Genomic DNA, 21173 nt, shown 5'->3' on the forward strand with positions numbered 1-21173 from the left:
CTGGTGAATTCTCTCACCCTCCCGCGCTTCTGACTGTACCCAGTGCTTGTATAAATAAATAAATAAATAAATCTTTTAAAATAAATAAATAAGAATAAAAATGAAAAATGATATAAAAAATGTAAGAAAAAAATAAAAGAACCAAGATTTTAGATAACCTAAAAAAAAATTAAAAAATAAAGATCAAGAGAACCTTTCTATTCCTTACCTCATAGAGGTCAGCTAATTTTTAATCATTTTATTGAGGTATAATTAACGTACAATAAATTGTACACAATTAAAGTGTATAAGTTTTGACACAGATACGCACCCATGAAATCATCATCACAATCAAGATGTCAGTATCCATTATGACCAACACTTTCTTTACACCCTTTTTTAATCCCTCCCTCCCCTACCCATGGACAGGTAACTATTAACTGCTTTCTGTCACTATAGATTTGTCTTTATTTGTCTAAAAATGGACTCAGAGTATTTTTTCCCCTGGCTTTTATTCAACACAACTATTTTGAGATTCACCCATGTGGTTGTACTTCTTTCCCCTTTTATTAATTGGGGCATTCCATTGTATGGCTAGTCCACAATTTGTTTATCCATTCACCTATTGAAGGATATTTGAGTTGTTTCCAGTTTGGGACTGTTACAAATATTTTACTGAACATCTGTGTATATTCTTTGTGTGGATGTAAGTTTTTATTTCTTTTGGGTAGATAACCTAGGACTGGAATGAATGGTTCATGTTGTAGGTATATGTTTTAACTTTTAAGCAAATGGTTCTTGTTCAAGTGGTTGTACCATTTTACATTTCTGCTAGCAATGTATGAGGATTTTCATTGCTGGACATTCTCACCAATACTTGCTGTTGTCAATCTTTTAAATTTTTACCGTCTTAATACATGGGTGGTGATTCCTCATTTTGATTTTACTTATCATTTCCCCAATGACTAATGCTCTTGAACTTCTTTTTTTTTGTTTTATACTTGTCATATCCTATTTAAGAAACTTTTGCCAAACCCAGGGTAATTAAGAGAACTCCCCAAGTTTTCACCTAGAAGTTATATTATATAATTTTTACTTTACATTAAAGTCTGTGATTCTTTTGACATGCCACCTTTGTCAAAGTCAGTTGTCCATAAGTCTATTTCTAGATTCTATTCCATTGATTTACATGTCTATCTTTCTGCCAATACCAAAATGTTTTTATTTTACTAGCTTTATAGGGTACTAAAATCAATATAAGTCCTCCAAATTTATTCTTTAAAAACATCAATATGGGGCCTCCCTGGTGGTGCAAGGGGTTAAGACGCAACCTATGAAGCTATCTGTAGCCACTGCAGCACGAGTTCAATCCCCGACCAGGGAGCTACCCACATGGTGCAGCAGACCTCCCCTTACTCGCCCGCTGCTCCCCTCAGCAGTGTATTTCAGTCAGTCTGCCTGTACTGCTCCCCACTCTGTCTCTGGTGAATCCTCTTAACCCCCACACCTCTGGCCTGTACCCTGGTTCTTATGTGCATAAATAAATAAATCTTTTAAAAAATCAATATGTGTTTATATCTCAATTCTATTGCATTGATTTGTATGTCTATTTTTATTCCAGTACCTTACTGTTTTTATTACAATAACCTTGTAGTGTAGTTTGAAGTCTGGGAGTATGATTCCTCAATTCCTCTTCTATTTTTGTCAAGATTGCTTTGGCTATTCAAGGTCTATTGTGTTTCCATATAAATTTCAATAATGTTTGCTCTATTTCTTTGAAGAATTCCACTGAAATTTTGATACTGATTGTATTTGAATCTATATGTTGCTTTCAGTAAAAATGGACAATTTAGCAATGTTAATTCTTCCAATCTATAAGCATGGAGCATCTTTCCATTTTCTGTTTCTTGTATTTCCTTTTTTTTAAGATTTATGTATTTATGCATACAAGAACTGAGGTACAGGCCAGAGATGCAGGGGGTGAGAGGATTCACCAGAGACAGAGTGGGGAACAGAACAGGCAGACTAACTGAAATACATTGCTGAGGGGAGCAGCAGTCGAGACAGGAGAAGTCTGCTTTAAAAGAGAAAGCCAGTTGGAATTAATGTTTCTGTGTCATTTGGGTAAATACCTAGCAGTGGATTTGCTGGATCATATGGAAGCTCTATCTTTAGTAGGTCAAGAAATCTCCACGCTGCTCTCCATAGTGGTTGGACCAGTCTGCACTCCCACCAACAGTGCAGGAGAGTTCCTTTTTCTCCACCACCTCGCCAACATTTGTTGTTGCTAGTTTTTTTTAATATGTGCCATTCTCACTGGTGTAAGATGGTATCTCATTGTAGTTTTGATTTGCATTTCCCTGATTACAAGTGATGTTGAACATTTTTTCATATGTCTGTTGGCCATTTGCATTTCCTCTTCAGAAAAGTTTCTTTTTAGTTCTTCTGCCCATTTTTTGACTGGATTATTTTCTGTTTTTGTGAGTCTCATCAGCTCTTTGTAGATTTTTGTGATCAGTCCTTTATCATTAGTGTTGTGTGCAAAAATTTCCCTATGTTTATAGCAGCACTATTTACAATAGGTAAGTTATGGAAACAACCCAAATGCCCAAAAATAGATGACTGGATCAAGAAGATGTGGTTAGCTATCAAAAAAGATAAACACATGCAGTTTGCAGAAACATGGATGGAGCTAGAAGGGATCATGCTCAGCGAAATAAGTCAGAAAGAAAAAGAAAAATGCCGGATGGTCTCACTCATAGCAGGAATTTAGAAGACCCTTAAATATGGGACCAGGAAAAAGACTAATACAAAGTAAAAATCAAAATCAACAAGGAACTATAAACTAGAGACACACCACGTGGAGGGGGAGGGGAGAGGAAGGACTAGGGTCAAAATAAGGGGGAGGTGCAATTGTATGGGGAATATATAACCAAAATGAAAATGCGTACATTGTGCAAAAATGAAAAATGATGTAAGAATTATATAAAATAAAATATTAATTAAAAAAAAGAGAAAGCCAGACCCAGCTATATATTTCCCACAATAAAACACTGCTGAGGGGAGCAGCGGGCAAATCGAGCCATGTGGGTCAGCCCTCTGGCCAGGGATCATGCTGCAGTGCCTGCGGATTGCTTCATAGTGCTGAAACTTAACCACATGTGCCACCAGGGAGGCCCTTTTCTTGTGTTTCTTTTAATATTGTCTTAGAGCTCTCGTTGACTAGATCTTCCACTTCCTTTATTAGGTTTATTCCTATTTAAGACTTTTGGATGCTACTATAAATGGAATATGTTTTCAGTTTCTCTTCTAGTTCATTGTTTGCATGTAGGAATGCAACTGACTTTTGTATGTTGATTTTGTAGCCTGCCACATTACTGAACTGATTTATTGTTGCTAATAGCTTTTTATTGGTATCTTTAGGGTTTTCTATGTATATTATTATGTCATCTACAAATTATGATGTTGTAGTACTTCTTGTTTTCTTTATTTTAAAGATTTATTCATTCATGCATACAAGAGCTGGAGTGCAGGCCAGCGGATTCAGCGGGGTGAGAGGATTCAGCAGAGACAGAATGGGGAGCAGAACAGGCAGATTGACCAAAACACACTGCTGAGGGGAGCAGCAGGAGAGACAGGAGAAGTCTGCCGTGCCATGTGGGTCGCTCCCTGGCCGGGGATCAGACTCATGCTGCAATGACTGCCGAGAGCTTCATAGTGCTGTGTCTCCCTTGTGCCATCAGGGATGCCCAGTACTTGTTTTCAGTTTGAATTCCTTCATATCTTTCTCTTGCCTAATTGCTCTAACGAGGATTTCTAATACTATGTTGAACAGTAGTAGTGAGAGAGGACATCCTTGTCAGGTACCTGATCTTAGAGGAAAAGCTTTCATTTTCTCACCATTGACTATGATGCTAGTTGTGGGTTTGGTATATGTATGACCTTTATTATGTTAAGGTATTTTCCTTCTACCCCCATGTTACTAAGAGTTTTTATTATAAGTGGATGCTGAATCTTGACAAATATCTTCTCTTTATTGAAGTGATTATATGATTTTTGTCATTCCTTTGTTAATATGGTGAATTGCATTTATTAATTTGCATATGTTAAACATTCCTTGCATCCCTGGAATAAATCCTTGGTCATAATGTATGATTCATTTAATGTATTATTGAATTGGGTTTGGTAAGATTTTGTTGAGGATTTTTGCATCTTGTTCATCAGGGATATTGGTCTGTAATTTTCTTTTTTTGCAATGTCCTTGTCTGCTTTTGCCTTATGAGTAATGTTGGTCATTAATTTGTCTTTGAGAACATTCCATTTTCATCAGTTTTCTGGAAGACTTTGAGAAGGATTGGTATTAGTTCCTGTTTGACGATTTGGTAGAACTCACTAGTAAAACTGTTAGGGGGAAGTGATGTCCTGAGTTAATCCCATACAGGCTTTGTGGACTCCACCCCCACTCCAGACTAAAACCATCAGGACATTGGGGAAGACAAATCCCATCACCACCAAGGGGAGGGTGGCTGGGACCTGAGGGTGGAGTTGGGCAGCCAGGTTGGATATAAAAAACCAAACACGTGGGCCTAGGGCTCTCTCTGGCTCGCGATCGCTCGCCTCCCGGCTTCACCGCTCCTGGCTGGCGGCCAGCTCTCAGAGCGCCATTTTGGGGTTCCTGATCAGCGGATCGGGTAGGACTCATTTAAAACTTTGTCTCCCGCTTTTCTCCCAAAGCTGTATATTTCCTCATTTCCCCTTCCCTTGTAAATAAACCTTTTATTAACCTTTCACGTGTGCCTGCAGTAGAGCATTGATAAGTCCTTTTAAGCGCGCGGGTGAGGACCCACAGTCAGGCACCCCGTTTTGTATCGGGGTTGCTCTACAACAAAACCATCTGGTTTTGGGCTTTTTTGTGGGAGACTTTTGATTACTGTTTCAATTTCCTTGTTTGTAATTGTTCTGTAATTTTCTATTTCTTCCTGATTCACTCTTTGAAGGTTGTATGCTTCTAAGAATTTGTCTTTTCTTCCACATTTTCCAATTTGTTGGCATAAAGACATTCATTGTAGTCTCTTATGTTCCTCTGTATTTCTGAGGTGTTTGTGGTAAGTTCTCTTATTTCGGGGCCTCCCTGGTGGCACAGCAGATTGAGCACAGCGCTGTGAAGCTATCAGCAACCTCTGCAGCACAGGTTTGATTCCCGGCCTGCCGGGGAGATTCCCACATGGCGTGGCAGACCTCTCCTGACTCGCCCGCTGCTCCCCTCAGCAGTGCTTTTGGTCTGTCTGCTTGTTTTGCCCCCCACCCTGTTTCTGGTGAAGATTCTCACCCTCCTGCCCCTCTGGCCTGTACCCAAGCTATTGTATGTATGTATGTATAAACAAACAAACAAACAAATAGATAGATAGATAGATAGATAGATAGATAGATAGATAGATAGATAGATAGATAGATAGATAAATCTTTTTTTTTAAAGTTCTCTTATTTCATTTCTGATTCTATTAATTAGTTTTCTCCCCTTTTTCATTTTTCTTTTTTAGTGAATCTAGCAGAGATTTGTCTATTTTATTTTTTTTAGAGAACGAGCTTTTGCTTTCACTGATCTTTCAAACTGTCTTTTTGATTTCTGTTTAATTTATTGCCTTTCTAATTTTTTTTTTCCTTCCTTGTACTTTTGGTTTCATTTGTTCTTCTTTTTTCAGTTCCTTGAGGTAAATCCTTAATTATTTATTTGAGTACTTTCTTGTTTTTGATGGAGACCTGTGTTGCTATATAATTCCCTCTTAGTACTGCTTTTGCTGTGTGCCATGGGTGCTCGTAGGTTGTGTCTTTATCTTCATTTGACTCCAGGTATTAATTTCTTCTTTGAATTCCTCATTAACCCAGTACTCATTCAGTCGTATGTTGTTCAGTCTCCACATAATAGGGGATTTTCCTCTTCTTTTTGTGATTGAATTCTATTTTAATACCACTTTATTCAGAGAAGATATTTGATAGGATTTCTGTTCATGGTTATATTGATAATTGTTTTGTGAGACATGTGGTCTGTCCTTGAAAATGTTCCATGTGTACTTGAAAAGAATATATACTTAGCTTTTTGAGATGCAGTGGCCCGTAAATGTCCAGTATCTCTATCTGGTCTAATTCCACATTTAACACTATTGTTTGCTTGCTGATTTTCTGTCTGGTTGATCTGTGCATTGATGTAATTGTTATTGTGTATGACCAATGTCTGTTTTTTAGGTTTTGGTGCTTTTTTTGTTTGGTACATGTCTATTGATGAGTGTTTTGTCTTCCCAATACGTTGATCCCTTAATCATTATATGATATCCATCCCTGTCTCTTGGAAGTTTATTTTATCTGTACAAGTATGGCCGTCCCTGTCCTTTTTTGGGTCCTATTTGCTTGTAGAATTGTTTTCTAGTCATTTACCTTGAACATTGTTGGTTTCATCTTTGACCCATGAGTCATTTAGAACTATGTTATTTAGTTTCCAAATATTTGGGGATTTTTTCCAAATATCTGTCTGTTATAATTTCTAATTTCTGTCAGGTACTAGTGGAGCAGAAGCAGGATTTGATAGAGAAGCAACTGGAAGATGCACTGAGGGAGTAAGTGATCTGTCTACCAACCAATGGTTCCAGCCAGCCACATATTCAAGGAGAATCTGATATCAGCCTCTGGTCTAGAAGACTGAGTATAGATCTGATGCTGTGACTAAGCAAATAATGGGCTTCTTTGGGAATGGCATCATCTCACCAAGTCATAAGTCTCCTTATGCTGAGCCTCTGTCGTTTTTAGAAACTTTATGTCTTTTTAGTATTTGCTAGTCATTGTGTATACAAATGTTATATGAGGGCTTGGAGTAGAAAAACCTAGAGGAATAAAGACAGCTGTCTGGGTCCCTATTAAGATGGGCTTATTTTGTATTCGATATCTAATAAATTCCATATTCTCTTAAAAATGTTAGAGGATATATACAATGTGACTTCAAGTCTTCAACTAGAATTATGAGTTTGGTTTTTTTCTCCTGTATTTCTATCTGTGATTGCTTCATGCATTTTGAGGCTCTACCTTTTTTTAAATGTTTATTTTATTATAGAGGTGACATTGGTTTAAAGCACTTTTATTAAGGATATAAGATTTTTAGGATTAATTGATTCCTTAATTATTATGAAATGGTCTTTTTTTAAATCCCTCATAATAGTCTTTTTTCTGAAATCTCCTTTTAAAATTTAATAATGTAACCTCTCCAGCTTTATTTTGACTAATGTGAGCATGGTATGGTTTTATATATTTATTTTTTTTAGTTTTAACCTAATGCCTTTATGTTTTTTTTTAATAAATTTTATTTTTATATTCCCCATACAATTGCAACCCCCCTCATTTTGACCCCAATCCCTCCCCTCCCTGCCCCCCGCCCCCCCTAGAGTGTCTCTGGTTCCTAGTTTTTCGTTGATTTTGATTTTCACTTTCTTATAGTTATTCATTTTCCTGGTCCCTTATTTAAGTTTTCTAGATTCCTTATGCCTTTATGTTTAAAGTGTTTCTTGTGGGAAATATATAGCTGGGTCTGGCTTTCTTTTTTAAAGATTTTATTTACTTCATGCATACAAGAACTGGAGTACAGGCCAGAGGTATTAGGGGATGAGAGGATTCACGAGAGACAGTGGGGAACAGAACAGGCAGATTGACTGAAATGCAGTGCTGAGGGGAGCAGCGGGCAAATCAGGAGAGGACTGCTGCACCATGTGAGTAGCTCCCTGGGGATCCATCTCATGCTGTGGTGGCTGTGGGTAGCTTCATCAGTTGCGTCTTAACCCCTTACACCACCAGGGAGGCCCCAAGGGTCTGGCTTTTTTAACCCTGCATTTTAATTGTGGTGTTTAGACCATTTACATCTAATGTGATTATTCATATGGTTAGGCTTGGACCTATCTTGCCATTTGTTTTCTATTTGTCTCATCTATTCTTCATTCCCTTTTATATTTTCTGGGATTTTTTTCTTGTGGTGGAGGGGTCATTTGAGCATTTTTATGATTCCATATTATATCTTGGTTGGTTTGTATGTGATTTTGTTTCATGTGTTTTGATGCTTTATTATTAGGGGAATAAACAATAAGGATTAAGTTATTTTGAATAATTGACTCCTTTACCGTTATGAAATGATCTTTTTTATCTTTGGTAATATTTTTTGATGTGGATTCTACTTACCTGATATCAGTATATCAACTCAGCTTTATTTTGATTACTCTTTGTGTGGTATCTCTTCTTCAAAAGTCAAACTTTTCTTGGTGATGGTTACTTTTTAAAAAGTGAATTTAGTCATTTCATTTTGTTTGCTTAAAATATTTCATTCAGCTACTTAAAAGTAAAGAAAGGATATTTATTAAATAGAACATACAATCAAAATATACTTCAGTTCTTATCATGAGTAGTTAAAGGCAATGGATAAAAGTTAAGGAGATAATGAAGATGGTAAACATAAGTTACATAGAAATGTTAGGATATCTGGAGAAAGATTTTCTGTAGAAAACTCTTTCTTGTGACCCTTTAGGATACTGCTATTAAAGGCTCTTAGAGGATTATTGCCTTTTTGGTTAGTGTAGGCACAAATGCAAATCATTTCTAGTTACTTGGGCTCTGGTCTGAGTGAAATTAAGTCTGGAGCTGAATCTGGCCCATGGGCTAGAGATTTCTCATCCGTAACACAGATGTTACTGATTTCTCTTCTAGAATTGGCTTGGAAATGAAATCGAGGTTATGGTCAGTACTGAGGAAGCTAAACGCCATCTGAATGACCTTATTGAAGATAGAAAGATCCTAGCTCAGGATGTGGCTCAACTCAAAGAAAAAAGGGAATCTGGGGAGAATCCACCCCCTAAACTTCGGGTAAGTGCCCTTATAGAAATATGTTACCAATAAACAGACTCTGTATTCCCCCCAGATAATCTTACTACTTTAGAAGATTAATTTGTTCACCCTAATTTCCACTGTTCTTTACAGAGGCGCACATTCTCACTTGCTGAACTGCATGGTCCAGTTTCTGAGTCAGAGGGCTCCATTACAAAGCAGATTGAAAGCCTAGAAACTGAAATGGAACTCAGGTAATGGAACTATCTCTAAGGCATTATAAAACTTTATGCCTGGAATCAAAATAAAACCTATGAATCTAGTAGTTCAAAAACTTGTTTTTCAGGTGCCAGTTGTATGGTGAAGGATAGGATTAGACTTTTAGTGGTGACCATAATGTAGTATATGCAGACGTTTATAATGATATATGCCTAAAGCCTATATAATGTTATATGCCAAGCTATCACATAAAAAATATTATTAAAATAAAATTGTACAGACACCAAAAAAAATAAAAACTCATTTTTCAAAAAGCTTTATGATGGAGAAACAAGAAAATATTGATTTTTTTAACTAAACATTTCACTAGACCTGTTAGATGCATTTTCTCATTCAGTCCCCATAAGGTATCATTATACCTTATGAGGTAAGAATCATTCTTTTTACTTCAGAGGTCTAAACTGAAGTCCAGAAATCTTACAAAATTGGCTAAAGGTTATACAGAGCTGGAGTTCAAAACCCAGTCTACCTAATACAATACCCATGCCCTTTACAAGGTATCACAATTTTTGATGGTATCGGAAATGTAGAGTTGACTGATAACAGTTTTAGAGGAACTCAGGAATGATACAAAGAGTAGCAACATAGAAGGAGGAGAATTTTAGAGATGATCAGCAAAGTAGAGCTAATGTATGAGTAAAGGTACCATTTAATGCTCATTTAATGAGCATTAAATGAGATTAGTGACTTAAGTACAGAACATAGTACTTGGCATATTAGAAGTGCTTGATAAATGTTCTTTTCTTTCTCCATTCCTGGCACTAAGACCAGAAATTATGCTACACAGCCTCTCTAATCATTGTTTGTTGCCTTTTATATGTCTATGAAATCTAGAAGTATAAGAACTTTGACAGATTTTGTAGTCTTAAATAATAGAATTTTATTGCCTATGAGATATGGGAGATCATTTAATTTATTTTTAGCAACACACACTAGCTTTTTATCTTTGGAAACATATGTAAAGTCACTCAACATTTGAGCTTCTTCTTTGTGCTGCACTGGATACACTTACTATATATATATATATATATATATATATATATATAAAGAATAGATGGCATTATCCTTACTTTTAAGTGGAAATAGTATAATGACTCAACATGGTATTCTGGGATCATTTATTAAAATTTCAGAATTATTATAAACCATTGATAGCTTATTATTGGTTGTGGTGACAGTATTTATAACAAAGAAACTAGCAAAAGGTACAAATCAGGTCTGCTTTTTTAAGTGCTGGTTAAATACCTGCATATCACTGTATATAAGTGAATGATGATTTTAAAGTATGGATGGTGCCAAGTAGAGGGCAATTATGCAGGATGAGTTTTGTCAAGGAAATTTTCCTAAAGTTAATGAAACATAAAGTAAATTTTGAAATAGCTAAGGGACATGAATTGTCAGAAAAGACAAGAAAAGGCATATGATAGATAACAATTCTGAAGTGTCCTGGCCCACCTCTTCCAAGAAGCCTTCCCTGACTCTTCAACCTTTACTAACCCTGTCCTTCAAAACTTACAGTATTAAATCATGTGGTACAGATGATATTCTATCTTTATATTTATTGGCCTTGTCAATCTAGATAGATTATAATCTTGTTGAAGTAAAGGACTGTATACTGGATCAGTCTTCTCAAAATGTGATCCATAAATCCCTGGGGGTCTCTGAGACCCATTTTAGTGAGTTTGAGTGATCAAACTTTTAATAATAATATTAAGACATTATTTGTTGGTTTTGCTGGGTTGACATTTGCCATGATCATGCAAAAGCAACAGTGGACAAAGCTGACCCCTTAGTTTGAATTAAAGCAGTGCTACCAACCTGTACTAAAGGTCATGATATACTTCATGCCAAACACAGTTTTTTTAAGTCAGTTCTACTTTAAAATGGTTTGAATAAAGCAGTAAAAATTGTTAATTTTATTACATCTTGATCCTTGAGTTTGCATCTTTTGAATATTCTAACAGAATGGAAAAAACACAACGTTCTTCTGCATGGTAGTTATCTCTGGGGAAAATGTTTGTGCAGTTGTTTAAGAGCTCCATGGACCTCTCTTTTCATGGAATATCGTCTTTACTTGAGAAAAAGACTGATGGACAAACTATGATTATTTGGGTTCTTAGCAGACATTTTCTCAAAAATGAACAATGAGATTGTCACTACAAGATAAACAATTTACAGTGTTTGTCACCAAAGATAAAATTTAGGCTTTCAAGCAAAACTTATAATTTTAGAAAACTTGTTGGGGTTGACAGTTTTTCATAGTCTTTCTGATGAGACCAATAGTGATATTAATAGTCATGATTTTTATTTTTTTAAAGATTTATTTTTCTTTATGCAAAGCAGTGGGCTGTAGGCCAGAGGTGTGGGAGATGAGAGGGTTCACCAGAGACAGAGTGGGGAGCAAAACAGGTGAATTTACTGAAATACAGTAGTACTGAGGGGAGCAGCGGGTGAGACAGGAGAGGTCTGCTGTGCTATATGTGGGTTAGCTCCCTGACCGGGAATGGAACTCAGGCTGCAGCAATGATAGCATGATAGCACTGACACTTAACCCCTATGCCACCAGGAAAGCCACCAATCATGATTGTTTTTATATTTTATAATGAAACATGTTAACTCTTTGAGGTTCTGTATGACTCCGTGTTATCAAAATGATGTTACAAAATCATATAGGTAAAAGATCCATTCAGATAGCAAGGCAGACCAATGGATTTTGTTTCTTTTTTAAATAAACTTTATTTTTAGAGCAGTTTTAGATTCACAGAAAAATTGAGTAGAAGGTACAGAGATTTCCCATATATGTACCTGCTCCCATACATGCATAGACTCTCCCATTACCAATATCCCCCACCAGAGTGGTACATTTGTTATAGTTGATGAACTTACATCAATATGTCATAATCACCCAAATCCGTAGTTTACATTAGAGTTCTCTCTTGTTATTGTACATTCTGTGGGTTTGGACATAAGTATAATGCCATATAGCCACCATTACAAACTTAGAGGTATTGTAGCCCTAAAAATCTTTTGTGATCTGCCTATTCATCCCAGCATCCCTGCACTTTTTTAACCCCTGACAACCACTGATCTTTTTATTGCCTCCATTACTTCTTCCAGAATTAAACCAATGGAATTTTTATATATAATTTATTTATGTATTTTCACATCATTTTTCATTTTTGTACAGTGTTTGATTTCTCCTCTCAGATTTTTCCCCCGCAAAATTACCACCAAGATACCCATGAAGCATCATCATAGACTCTTGTGCTCTTCCCTCCTGTTTTGATCCCTTTCCCTCCCCCTCCCCCTATGACTGTCTCCAATTTATAATTTGACTGCTTGTTTTGTCTTTATTTTTCCCTGATCCTTTGTGTGGTTTCCCTATGTTCCTCCTATAAGTGAAATCATTTGATATTTTTCTTTTGCCTTCTGACTTATTTCACTGAGCATAATCCCTTCCACCTCCATTCATGTTGCTGCGAATGGCATATGTTTTTCTTTTTTGATTGCTGAGTAGTATTCCATTGTGTATATATACCACATCTTCTTGATCTAGTCATCTGTTTTGGAGCAATTATGTTGTTTCCATATTTTAGCAATTGTAAATAGTGCTGTGATAAACATAGCAGTGCAAGTATCCTCTTGAATTATTGTTTTTGTGTCCTTTGGATAGATTCCTAAGAGTGGAATTGCTGGATCATACGGCAGATCCACTTTTAGTAATTTGATGGTCCTCCACAGAGCTTTCCATGATGGTTGGACCATTTTGCATACCCACCAGCAATGTAAGAAACATCCTTTTTCTCCATACCCTGGCCAGCATTTGTTATTGTTAGATTTTTTTTTTTAATGTGGGCCATTCTTACTGGTGTGAGGTAATATCTCATTATGGTTTTGATTTGCATTTCCCTGATTATAAGTGATGTTGAACATTTTTTCATGTGCCTATTGGCCATCTGCATTTCCTCTTTAGAGACGGTAGAGCAATGGATTTTTGTTGTTGTTGTTGTTGAAGATTTATTTATTTATGCATACAAGAACTGGGGTGTATGCCAGAGGTACGGGTGGTGAAAAGATTCACCAGAGAGAGTGGGGAACAGAACAGGCAGATCTACTGAAATACACTGCTAAGGGGAGCAGTGGGCAAGACAGGAGAGGTCTGCTGTGCCATGTGGGTTAGTTCCCTGGCCGGCCTGGGATCTAACTTGTGCTGCAGTGGCTGGCCATAGCTTGATCATGCTGTGTCTTTAACCCTTGTGCCACCAGGGAGGGCCAGATCTATGGATTTTAATATAAGAAGGTAAGAAAAGCTCTTTAGTAATGTCAGACTACACATTTCAACAAACTTTTTTTTTTTTTTTTAAGATTCATCTATCCATTTATACAAGAATTGGGGTACAGGCCAGAGGTGGGGAGGGGGGGTGAGAAGACTCACCAGAGACAGAGTGGGGAACAGAACAGGCAGACTGACTGAAAGTACACTGCTGAGGGGAGCAGCAGGTGAGACAGGAGAGGCCTGCTGTGCCATGTGTGCAGTTCCCCGGCCGGCCGGGATCAAACTCACACTGCAGAGGCTGTGTACAGCCTCACAGCACTGAGCTCAACCCCCTGCGCCACCAGGGAGGCATTCAACTAACTTTTTTTTTTTAATAATTTTTTTAATAGAGGCATATTTTATTTATTTGTTTGTTTGTTTGTTTGTTTGTTTGTTTTATACATGCACTGGGTACAGTCAGAAGCGCGGGAGGGTGAGAGAATTCACCAGAGCGGTGAGCAGAGCAGGCAGAAGGACCGAAGTACACTGCTGAGGGGAGCAGCGGGCGGCAGGAGAGGTCTGCGCGCCATGTGGGACCCTCCTCCGGTGGCTGGGGAGCAGCCGGGGATCAAACCGGCGCCACAGAGGCCACGGGCAGCTTCGCAACCCAGCGCTCAACCGCTGCGCCACCGGGGAGGCCCTCAACCAACTTTTAAGGAACTTAAAAACTAATTTCAACTTATTGGGGTTTGGTGGAGTTCCAAAGAAGAATATCCACAGTTATCTAACATAGCTATTAAAATGCTCCTTCTTTATCTAGCTATCCATGTGAAGTTAGATTGTCTTCATTTACATCAACTAGAACGTGTCTCAAAAGATTGAAGGCAAAGGGAGGTATGTGAGAATTCAGCTGTCTTCTGTAAAGCCACACATAACAGAAATTTATAAAAATATAAAACAATCTCATTCTTCTGACTAAATTTTTTTTTTGGAAAGGGTAGTTATTTTCCACAGAATGTTAATGTAAAATGAATTATTGTCGTTTATCAACAAATTAATAAATATTTAATTTTTTCTCCCTCCTACTGGACACATAGCAGATTTGAAAAAGAAGCTATTGAGGAAATGAAATATTGTGTAGACCATGGTCTCAGGTCATTCTTGATTAAAAGGTATCTGGAAATTATAACCAGGTCAGGTTATTTAGTCTTCTCAGTACTATGGCAAGTACTCCCAAGATAATCTCTCATAACACCAGCCAAAGGTATCAATTTGGTATTTGATTCCAGCAAAGAGCATATCCCTCTTTGTTCTTTTGAGATGTTTTTCCCTCATGAATTCAGCCTGAATCTTACTTTTTTTTTAAAGGATTTGTTTAGGGCCTCCCCAGTGGGGCAAGGGGTTAAGCACTGCACTATGAAGCAATTCGCAGCCTCTGCAGCATGAGTTCGGGCCCTGGCCGAACAGGGAACAACCCACATGGCACCGCAGACCTCTCCTGACTCGCCCGCTGCTCCCCTCAGCATTGTACTTTGGTCAGTCTGCCTGTTCTATTCCCCACTCTGTCTCTGGTGAATCCTCTCACCCTCCACACCTCTGGACTGTACCCCAGCTCTTATATGCATAAATAAATAAATCTTAAAAAATAAATAAAAGATTTGCTTATTTATGCATACAAGAGCTAGAGTGCAGGCCAGAGATACAGGAGTAAGAGGATTCACCAGAGACAGACTGGGGAGCAGAACAGGCAGATGCACTGAAATACATTGCGGGGGTGAGCAGTGGGTGAGAAAAGAGAGGTCTGCTATGCCATGTGGGTCACCGCCCTAGCCAGGGATCGATCTTATGCTGCAGTGGCTGCAGATAGCTTCATAGTGCTACATCTTAATCCCTTGTGCCATGAGGGAGGGCCCCTGAATCTTATGCTTACATAGGTGAGCCACTGTGTCACAATCTGAGATTATATGACCTCAAGATGAAGTCATATTATTGTCAATGCACTACAACAAAATCCTTAATAAAGCAAATAATTCCAAGTTCCACTCTTTGACCCATTTGTTTCAACCAGGGTTTAATAAAATAAAACCATTTGGATAGTCTCTTGGAGTCCTTTGTACTAGGATTTGAGATGCTGTATAAAATCCTAACCAGATCACTCAGTTATTACTTCAATAATATTTAACTAATATCTCCATCCATAAAACTATTAGAAGTTCCTCTTCATAGCTCTTCCCTTCTTGATGTTGAAGCTGCTAGCAATAAGGCTTATTGTTTCTTTTCCTGAAGGAGTGCCCAGATTGCCGATCTACAGCAGAAGCTGCTGGATGCAGAAAGTGAAGACAGGCCAAAACAACGCTGGGAGAATATTGCTACCATTCTGGAAGCCAAGTGTGCCCTGAAATATTTAATTGGAGAGGTAAACATCACTCTTCCTACCAGAAGTTAGGGGTCTGACTTGGTAGATTGAAATAATGACTTTAGCCCAGCATACTGTCATAGTACTGTTGTCATTTACATAGTAGGAACTATAGTGGTACTAACATTAAAGAAATAATTGAATAGTTAAAGGTTGGTGTGATGCATGAACAGGTCAGTCACATACAAAAATGTATGACTTGCTAATTGATAACTTTCATGCCTGAGATACAGTAAGTATTCAATAAATGTTGGCTGTTATTATTAGGACAAACTCAGGATGCCATGGTAGGCCACTGGTTAAACATAAACTATCATACCATACTACTTCTTAAAACACCTATGAGATGTATATTTAAAAAGTTTAAGATAAAATCTAGGAAATAGCTTAATCATCTTTTGATATGTAAAGATTCATCTTAAGGGAAATGCATCTTTACTGACCTTAAAATAGCGTACTATCCTACACTGTCACAAGAAAAATTAACGTTGAGGGGCCTCCCTGGTGGCACAAGGGGTTAAGTCTCAGTACTATGAAGCAATCCACAGCCACTGCAGCACGAGTTCAATCCCCGCCAGGGAGGTGACCCACATGGCACAGCAGACCTCTCCTGTCTCACCTGCTGCTCCCCACAGCAGTGTATTTCAGTCAATCCGCCTGTTCTGCTCCCCACTCTGTCACTTGTGAATCTTCTCACTCCCCGCACTTCTGGCCTACACCCAGCTCCTGTATGCATAAACAATAAAAAAAAGAATAAAGAAAAATTAACGTTGATTCCCTCAGTTGATTGAGGCATTTTCACTTGAGACAAGCATACAAACCTCCAACTCTTCAAGTTGGAGCAGTGTTATCCTTTATATGTTTTATGTTGGGTTAGCAGATTCTTTTCTGCTAAGGAAATCCTGATTAATCTTATAAACACTGGTTTTTATGATGTTCATAATATCATGATTTAGATCTGGGCTAGTAGAAAATGTAAAACTAGGCCAGATATCAATCTAGCCTGAAATGCCAGATCTACAGTCTCAGCTAATGCATTTACAAGTTCCGACATGTGAACACAGACATTCTAATTAACCAAAAGGGTGTGTCCTATGGATTTTTCTTTTAAATCAAGAAATAACTTCTCAAATAACAGAATTTGGAATCATAAGACATTATTAGGTTTATTCTTACCTTGAGGCAGAACAAGGGATTAAATGACTTTAGTGCAGTGGCTTATTGTCTGTCTAGCTCCACAGAAATATGGGCTCTTGTCCTGGTAATGTTACTATTTAATGGTAGAATCCATGTGATATGAAAAATAAGAATGGACTAGTTATGAAGGAACTTTCCTTAATTCATTTCAAGAAAGCTGGCATTCCCTTACTAATGAATGGGGGAAAGGTGGCCATACTCTATAAAAACTGATCTTTTACCCTTCCAGCTGGTCTCCTCCAAAATACAGGTCAGCAAGCTTGAAAGCAGCCTGAAACAGAACAAGGCCAGCTGTGCTGACATGCAGAAGATGCTGTTTGAGGAACGAAATAATTTTGCTGAAATAGAGACAGAATTGCAGGCAGAGCTAGTCAGAGTGGAACAACAGCACCAAGAGAAGGTAAACTCGGACAAGCCAAGAAACTACTGAGAAACAAATCATTGCTTTTTGTTGTTAGCTTAAAAAATAATAGCAGGGCATGGGGCCTCCCTGGTGGCACACGGGGTTAAAACACAACCTGTGAAGCTGTCCGCAGCCACTGCAGCATGAGTTCGATCCCCGGCCAGGGAGCAACCCACATGGCACAGCAGACCTCTGACTCGCCCACTGCTCCCCTCAGCAGTATACTTCGGTCAATCTGCCTGTTCTGTTCCCCACTCTGTCTCTGGTGAATCCTCTTACCCTCTGCACCTCTGCCCTGTACCCCAGCTCTTATATGCATAAATAAAAATAAATCTTAAAAAAAAATAATAGCAGGGCATGAAGTTTCCATCAAAAGATCAATAGTCTCTTCCAAATTTTGCAAATAAGAAACCTGAAGCTTGTCTAAGTTTATACATACCAGTGAAAATGGCTCTTAGCCTCCAGCTTCAGTACCATAATCAATATGCCGATAAGCATTGTGACTGTTGCTTACTACACAGTTTACTTCTAAGTCATAGGTGTCGCCTAGGTCGCTGCTTGGACTAAGCCAGAATTCCATTTTTTCTCTTATTCCTTTGGTCTCGTTGGATTGTATCTTTCTGTAGGTGCTGTACCTTCTCAGCCAACTGCAACAAAGCCAAATGGCAGAGAAGCAGCTAGAGGAGTCAGTCAGTGAGAAGGAACAACAGCTGCTCAGCACACTGAAGTGTCAGGTATGGTAAAGACACAAAAGTCTCCGGAGATGGATCCCCACAGGCCTGATTGAGGATCCTGTGTGATTTAGACAGTCGCACTTACAGCAGAGTAATTAACTACTGAAAAAAAAAAACTGGTAGTTTTTGGCCATTTTTGATCAATTTAGGAGTATTTAAAATGCAGCCACGTATAGAATAAACTTTGGGTATAGAAATGCTAGTACATACTTCATACCAGACTTTGAGACCTGACTTGTGCCTCAACCCTGAGCTCTGAAGAGTTGAGAAAGTGAAATCATCTAGTGGAAACTTAGGGACATTTAGCTATCTTTTCCTGAGCTTGTTCTTCTGATCTAAGACCTGACATGTCTATAAAATGCCTGAAATGTGAATTTCTTCCAGAAGTTGGCACCACACCCTTTAGTAGCATGATGGAACACTATTTTATCCAACTTTGAATCTTTTTTCCTGAATTACCAGTCTCTTGGGTTTTGTTGTTACCTCCCATCAAAGACAAAACCAAACTAGTTAAGTTTGTATTTATGAATCCACTTTTCTTCAGTGCCAGGAAATTTAGTCAAGCATTTTAATGTAGCAAATAAACTCTGGTCTGTGGTGAGAAGGATGAACAGAAGCATCTGTAGACTTCAGAGAAACAGAGCTAACTCTGGTTTTGGTTCTTAATCGGCATCTTGATGTGAATAAGCAATGTGAGGCTAGAGAACAGAAAATAATAAGGAAGCAGTGTAGGGCAGAGCCCATGGTTCCTGCAAGTGCAATCAGGGCTGCTTTGGAGCATTGGAGTAGAAGTTGCATTCAGGACACCTAAGAACTGGTGGAAATCAGGCATTTTTCTCAGTGCCAATGCCTACTGTGTAAAAACCATCTGCCAGCAACTTGGCAGCATTATGTTTTCATCTATGTGAGTTGTTTGGTAACCCACATGTAGTGCCCAAAATAACCCCACCTATCACTGCTCTATCTGGAAATAGGATGAAGAACTTGAGAAGATGCGAGCAATGTGTGAGCAAAACCAGCAGCTTCTCCGGGAGAATGAAATCATCAAGCAGGTAATAAAGCTTCCCACTCGCTTAATAACCCTGGGAGACCCCATTACCACGGAGGCCAGCTCTTAGGAGAAACCCTCAAAGTGATGTTTCGCTCTATTTTATGAGGTGTACTTCAAGTTTCTGTGTAATAAAGTCATGTGCATTTCAAAATTATATAAATTCACATTTTTTTAATTTGCTTTCTGAATCTAATAATGATCTTATAATGTGGGAGTCCTTCAACCTAATCTACTATTACCCACCTCACTTTACTATGGTTTAAAATTGTGCTAGGTTTCAAATTGAGCTAGCTTAGATCTGGAATCTTTATGCCCATGAACACTCCCAGAAGCTGCCCTGCATTATACACCTTTGTCTCTTCTTTTCAAATAGAAACTGACCCTCCTCCAAGTAGCCAGCAGACAAAAACCTCATCTTCCTAAGGATACCCTTCTATCTCCAGACTCTTCTTTCGAATATATCCCACCTAAGGTAAACTGCTCAGTGCCTGTGATACCTTTGTATAGCCAATGTTTGGGGTGAGTGTGCTAAGATCATCTTTTAGAAGAGGTTAAAAGTTAAAATCCCCAAATTCCAGCACATCAGTTTTCTTTGGAGTTCCAGGTAAAATTACAGTATAATCTTGAGGAAAAATAGGCATTCTCCCTCCCCAAGAAGGCTGACTTTTGGCCATGTACAGGATTATGTAACACAACTGAGGAGGAGGTGGAGGAACAAGAGAAAAGAGCAGTGTTCAGCTGTCCATCCAAATATACTTATCTCATATCCTGAGTCCCTCCTTCCTCGCTCAGATGGCTCAGCCTCAATCCCTTCAGTTTCTGTCCCTTCAAAGACTTTTTAAGGCCAAAGGCTAAAGAAGAATTTCCAAGTGGGGTATATTTGAGGAAGTCTAAAGTCTCTGCTATAAAATATAGCTGACAACAGTTACTGGAAAGATATGACCCATATGGGGTGTTTGGGTTTTTTTGTTTTGCTTTTGTTTTTATTAAATAATCATTCCAAACCCTTTTTCTTAGCCAAAACCTTCCCGTTTTAAAGAAAAGTTCCTGGAGCAAACCATGGACATCGAGGATCTAAAATATTATTCAGAGCATTCTGTGAATGAGTCTGAGGATGGTGATGCTGATGCTGATGATGGTGATGATGAGGAATGGAAGCCAACAAAATTAGTTAAGGTGTCCAAGAAGAACATCCAAGGGGTAGGAGACAGCTCTTATCTCTGTCAGGGTTTCTAGTCATTAGTCCTTACTGCCATAGGAATGTGCCAGCCCCATATCCTGCAGCCAAACCCTAATATCCTGTTCAGAAGCATTGGCTCCACTGAGGGATACTTGTTGGACCACATCTGTATGGAAGCCAGGACTAGTAGAGGGTTACATGAGTGTAAAAAGTGGTTCTCTTCATGTTTTCAGGCTCTTACCAATTTGAACAGATTAGTGGCATTCCACTGAGACTGGTTCCAAAGTGATCATAATCATCCTTGACATTTTTATAAAATTACTCTCATTTATGTTATCTCTCTACATCATCAGAAAAAATTCCAGTGAGGTATTTATTATTTGCAATTTGCAAATGGATCTCAAGCCACGGTAAGGAAATGCCCTTGCCAAAAAGGTCATAAAAACAGCTGAGAGTCAGCTCCTGTCTCGTCCGCTGCTCCCCTCAGTAGTGTATTTCCTCAGTCTGCCTGTTCTATTCCCCGCTCTGTCTCTGATGAATCCTCTCACCCTCCCGCACATCTGGCCTATACTCCGGTTCTTGTATAAAACAAATAAATCTTTTTAAAAAACAAAAAAACAGCTGAGAGTCAGGACTTGCAAAATCAAATAATCCAGTCCGATTTGTTTCTACCTCATTATAGTCATATCAGTAAAAAATGTTGACCAGGGCCTCCCTGGTGGCATAGGGGTTGGAATCTCAGCACTATCAAGCTGTCGCCAGCCACTGTGGCATGGGTTTGATCCCCAGCCAGGGACCTAACCCTCATGGCGTGGCAGACCTCTCC

At 38.5% G+C, this 21173-nt stretch overlaps 1 protein-coding gene across 1 annotated transcript in view; it reads left to right on the forward strand.

Moving 5' to 3' along the window:
* Positions 1 to 21173, forward strand: part of KIF4A (kinesin family member 4A) — a gene marked incomplete at both ends in the record, with an annotated part of 164926 nt that overhangs the window by 134565 nt on the left and 9188 nt on the right. Inside the window, 8 exons of the mRNA XM_084259211.1 lie at positions 8716 to 8871; positions 8986 to 9086; positions 15653 to 15782; positions 17209 to 17379; positions 18009 to 18116; positions 19091 to 19168; positions 19541 to 19639; positions 20185 to 20367. Coding sequence (XP_084115337.1) covers positions 8716 to 8871; positions 8986 to 9086; positions 15653 to 15782; positions 17209 to 17379; positions 18009 to 18116; positions 19091 to 19168; positions 19541 to 19639; positions 20185 to 20367 — 1026 coding nt within the window. The remainder of the gene's footprint in view (positions 1 to 8715; positions 8872 to 8985; positions 9087 to 15652; positions 15783 to 17208; positions 17380 to 18008; positions 18117 to 19090; positions 19169 to 19540; positions 19640 to 20184; positions 20368 to 21173) is intronic.

The sequence above is a fragment of the Talpa europaea genome (genome assembly GCF_964194135.1).
Source record: "Talpa europaea genome assembly, chromosome: X".
NCBI classification, from domain to species: Eukaryota; Metazoa; Chordata; class Mammalia; order Eulipotyphla; family Talpidae; genus Talpa; species Talpa europaea.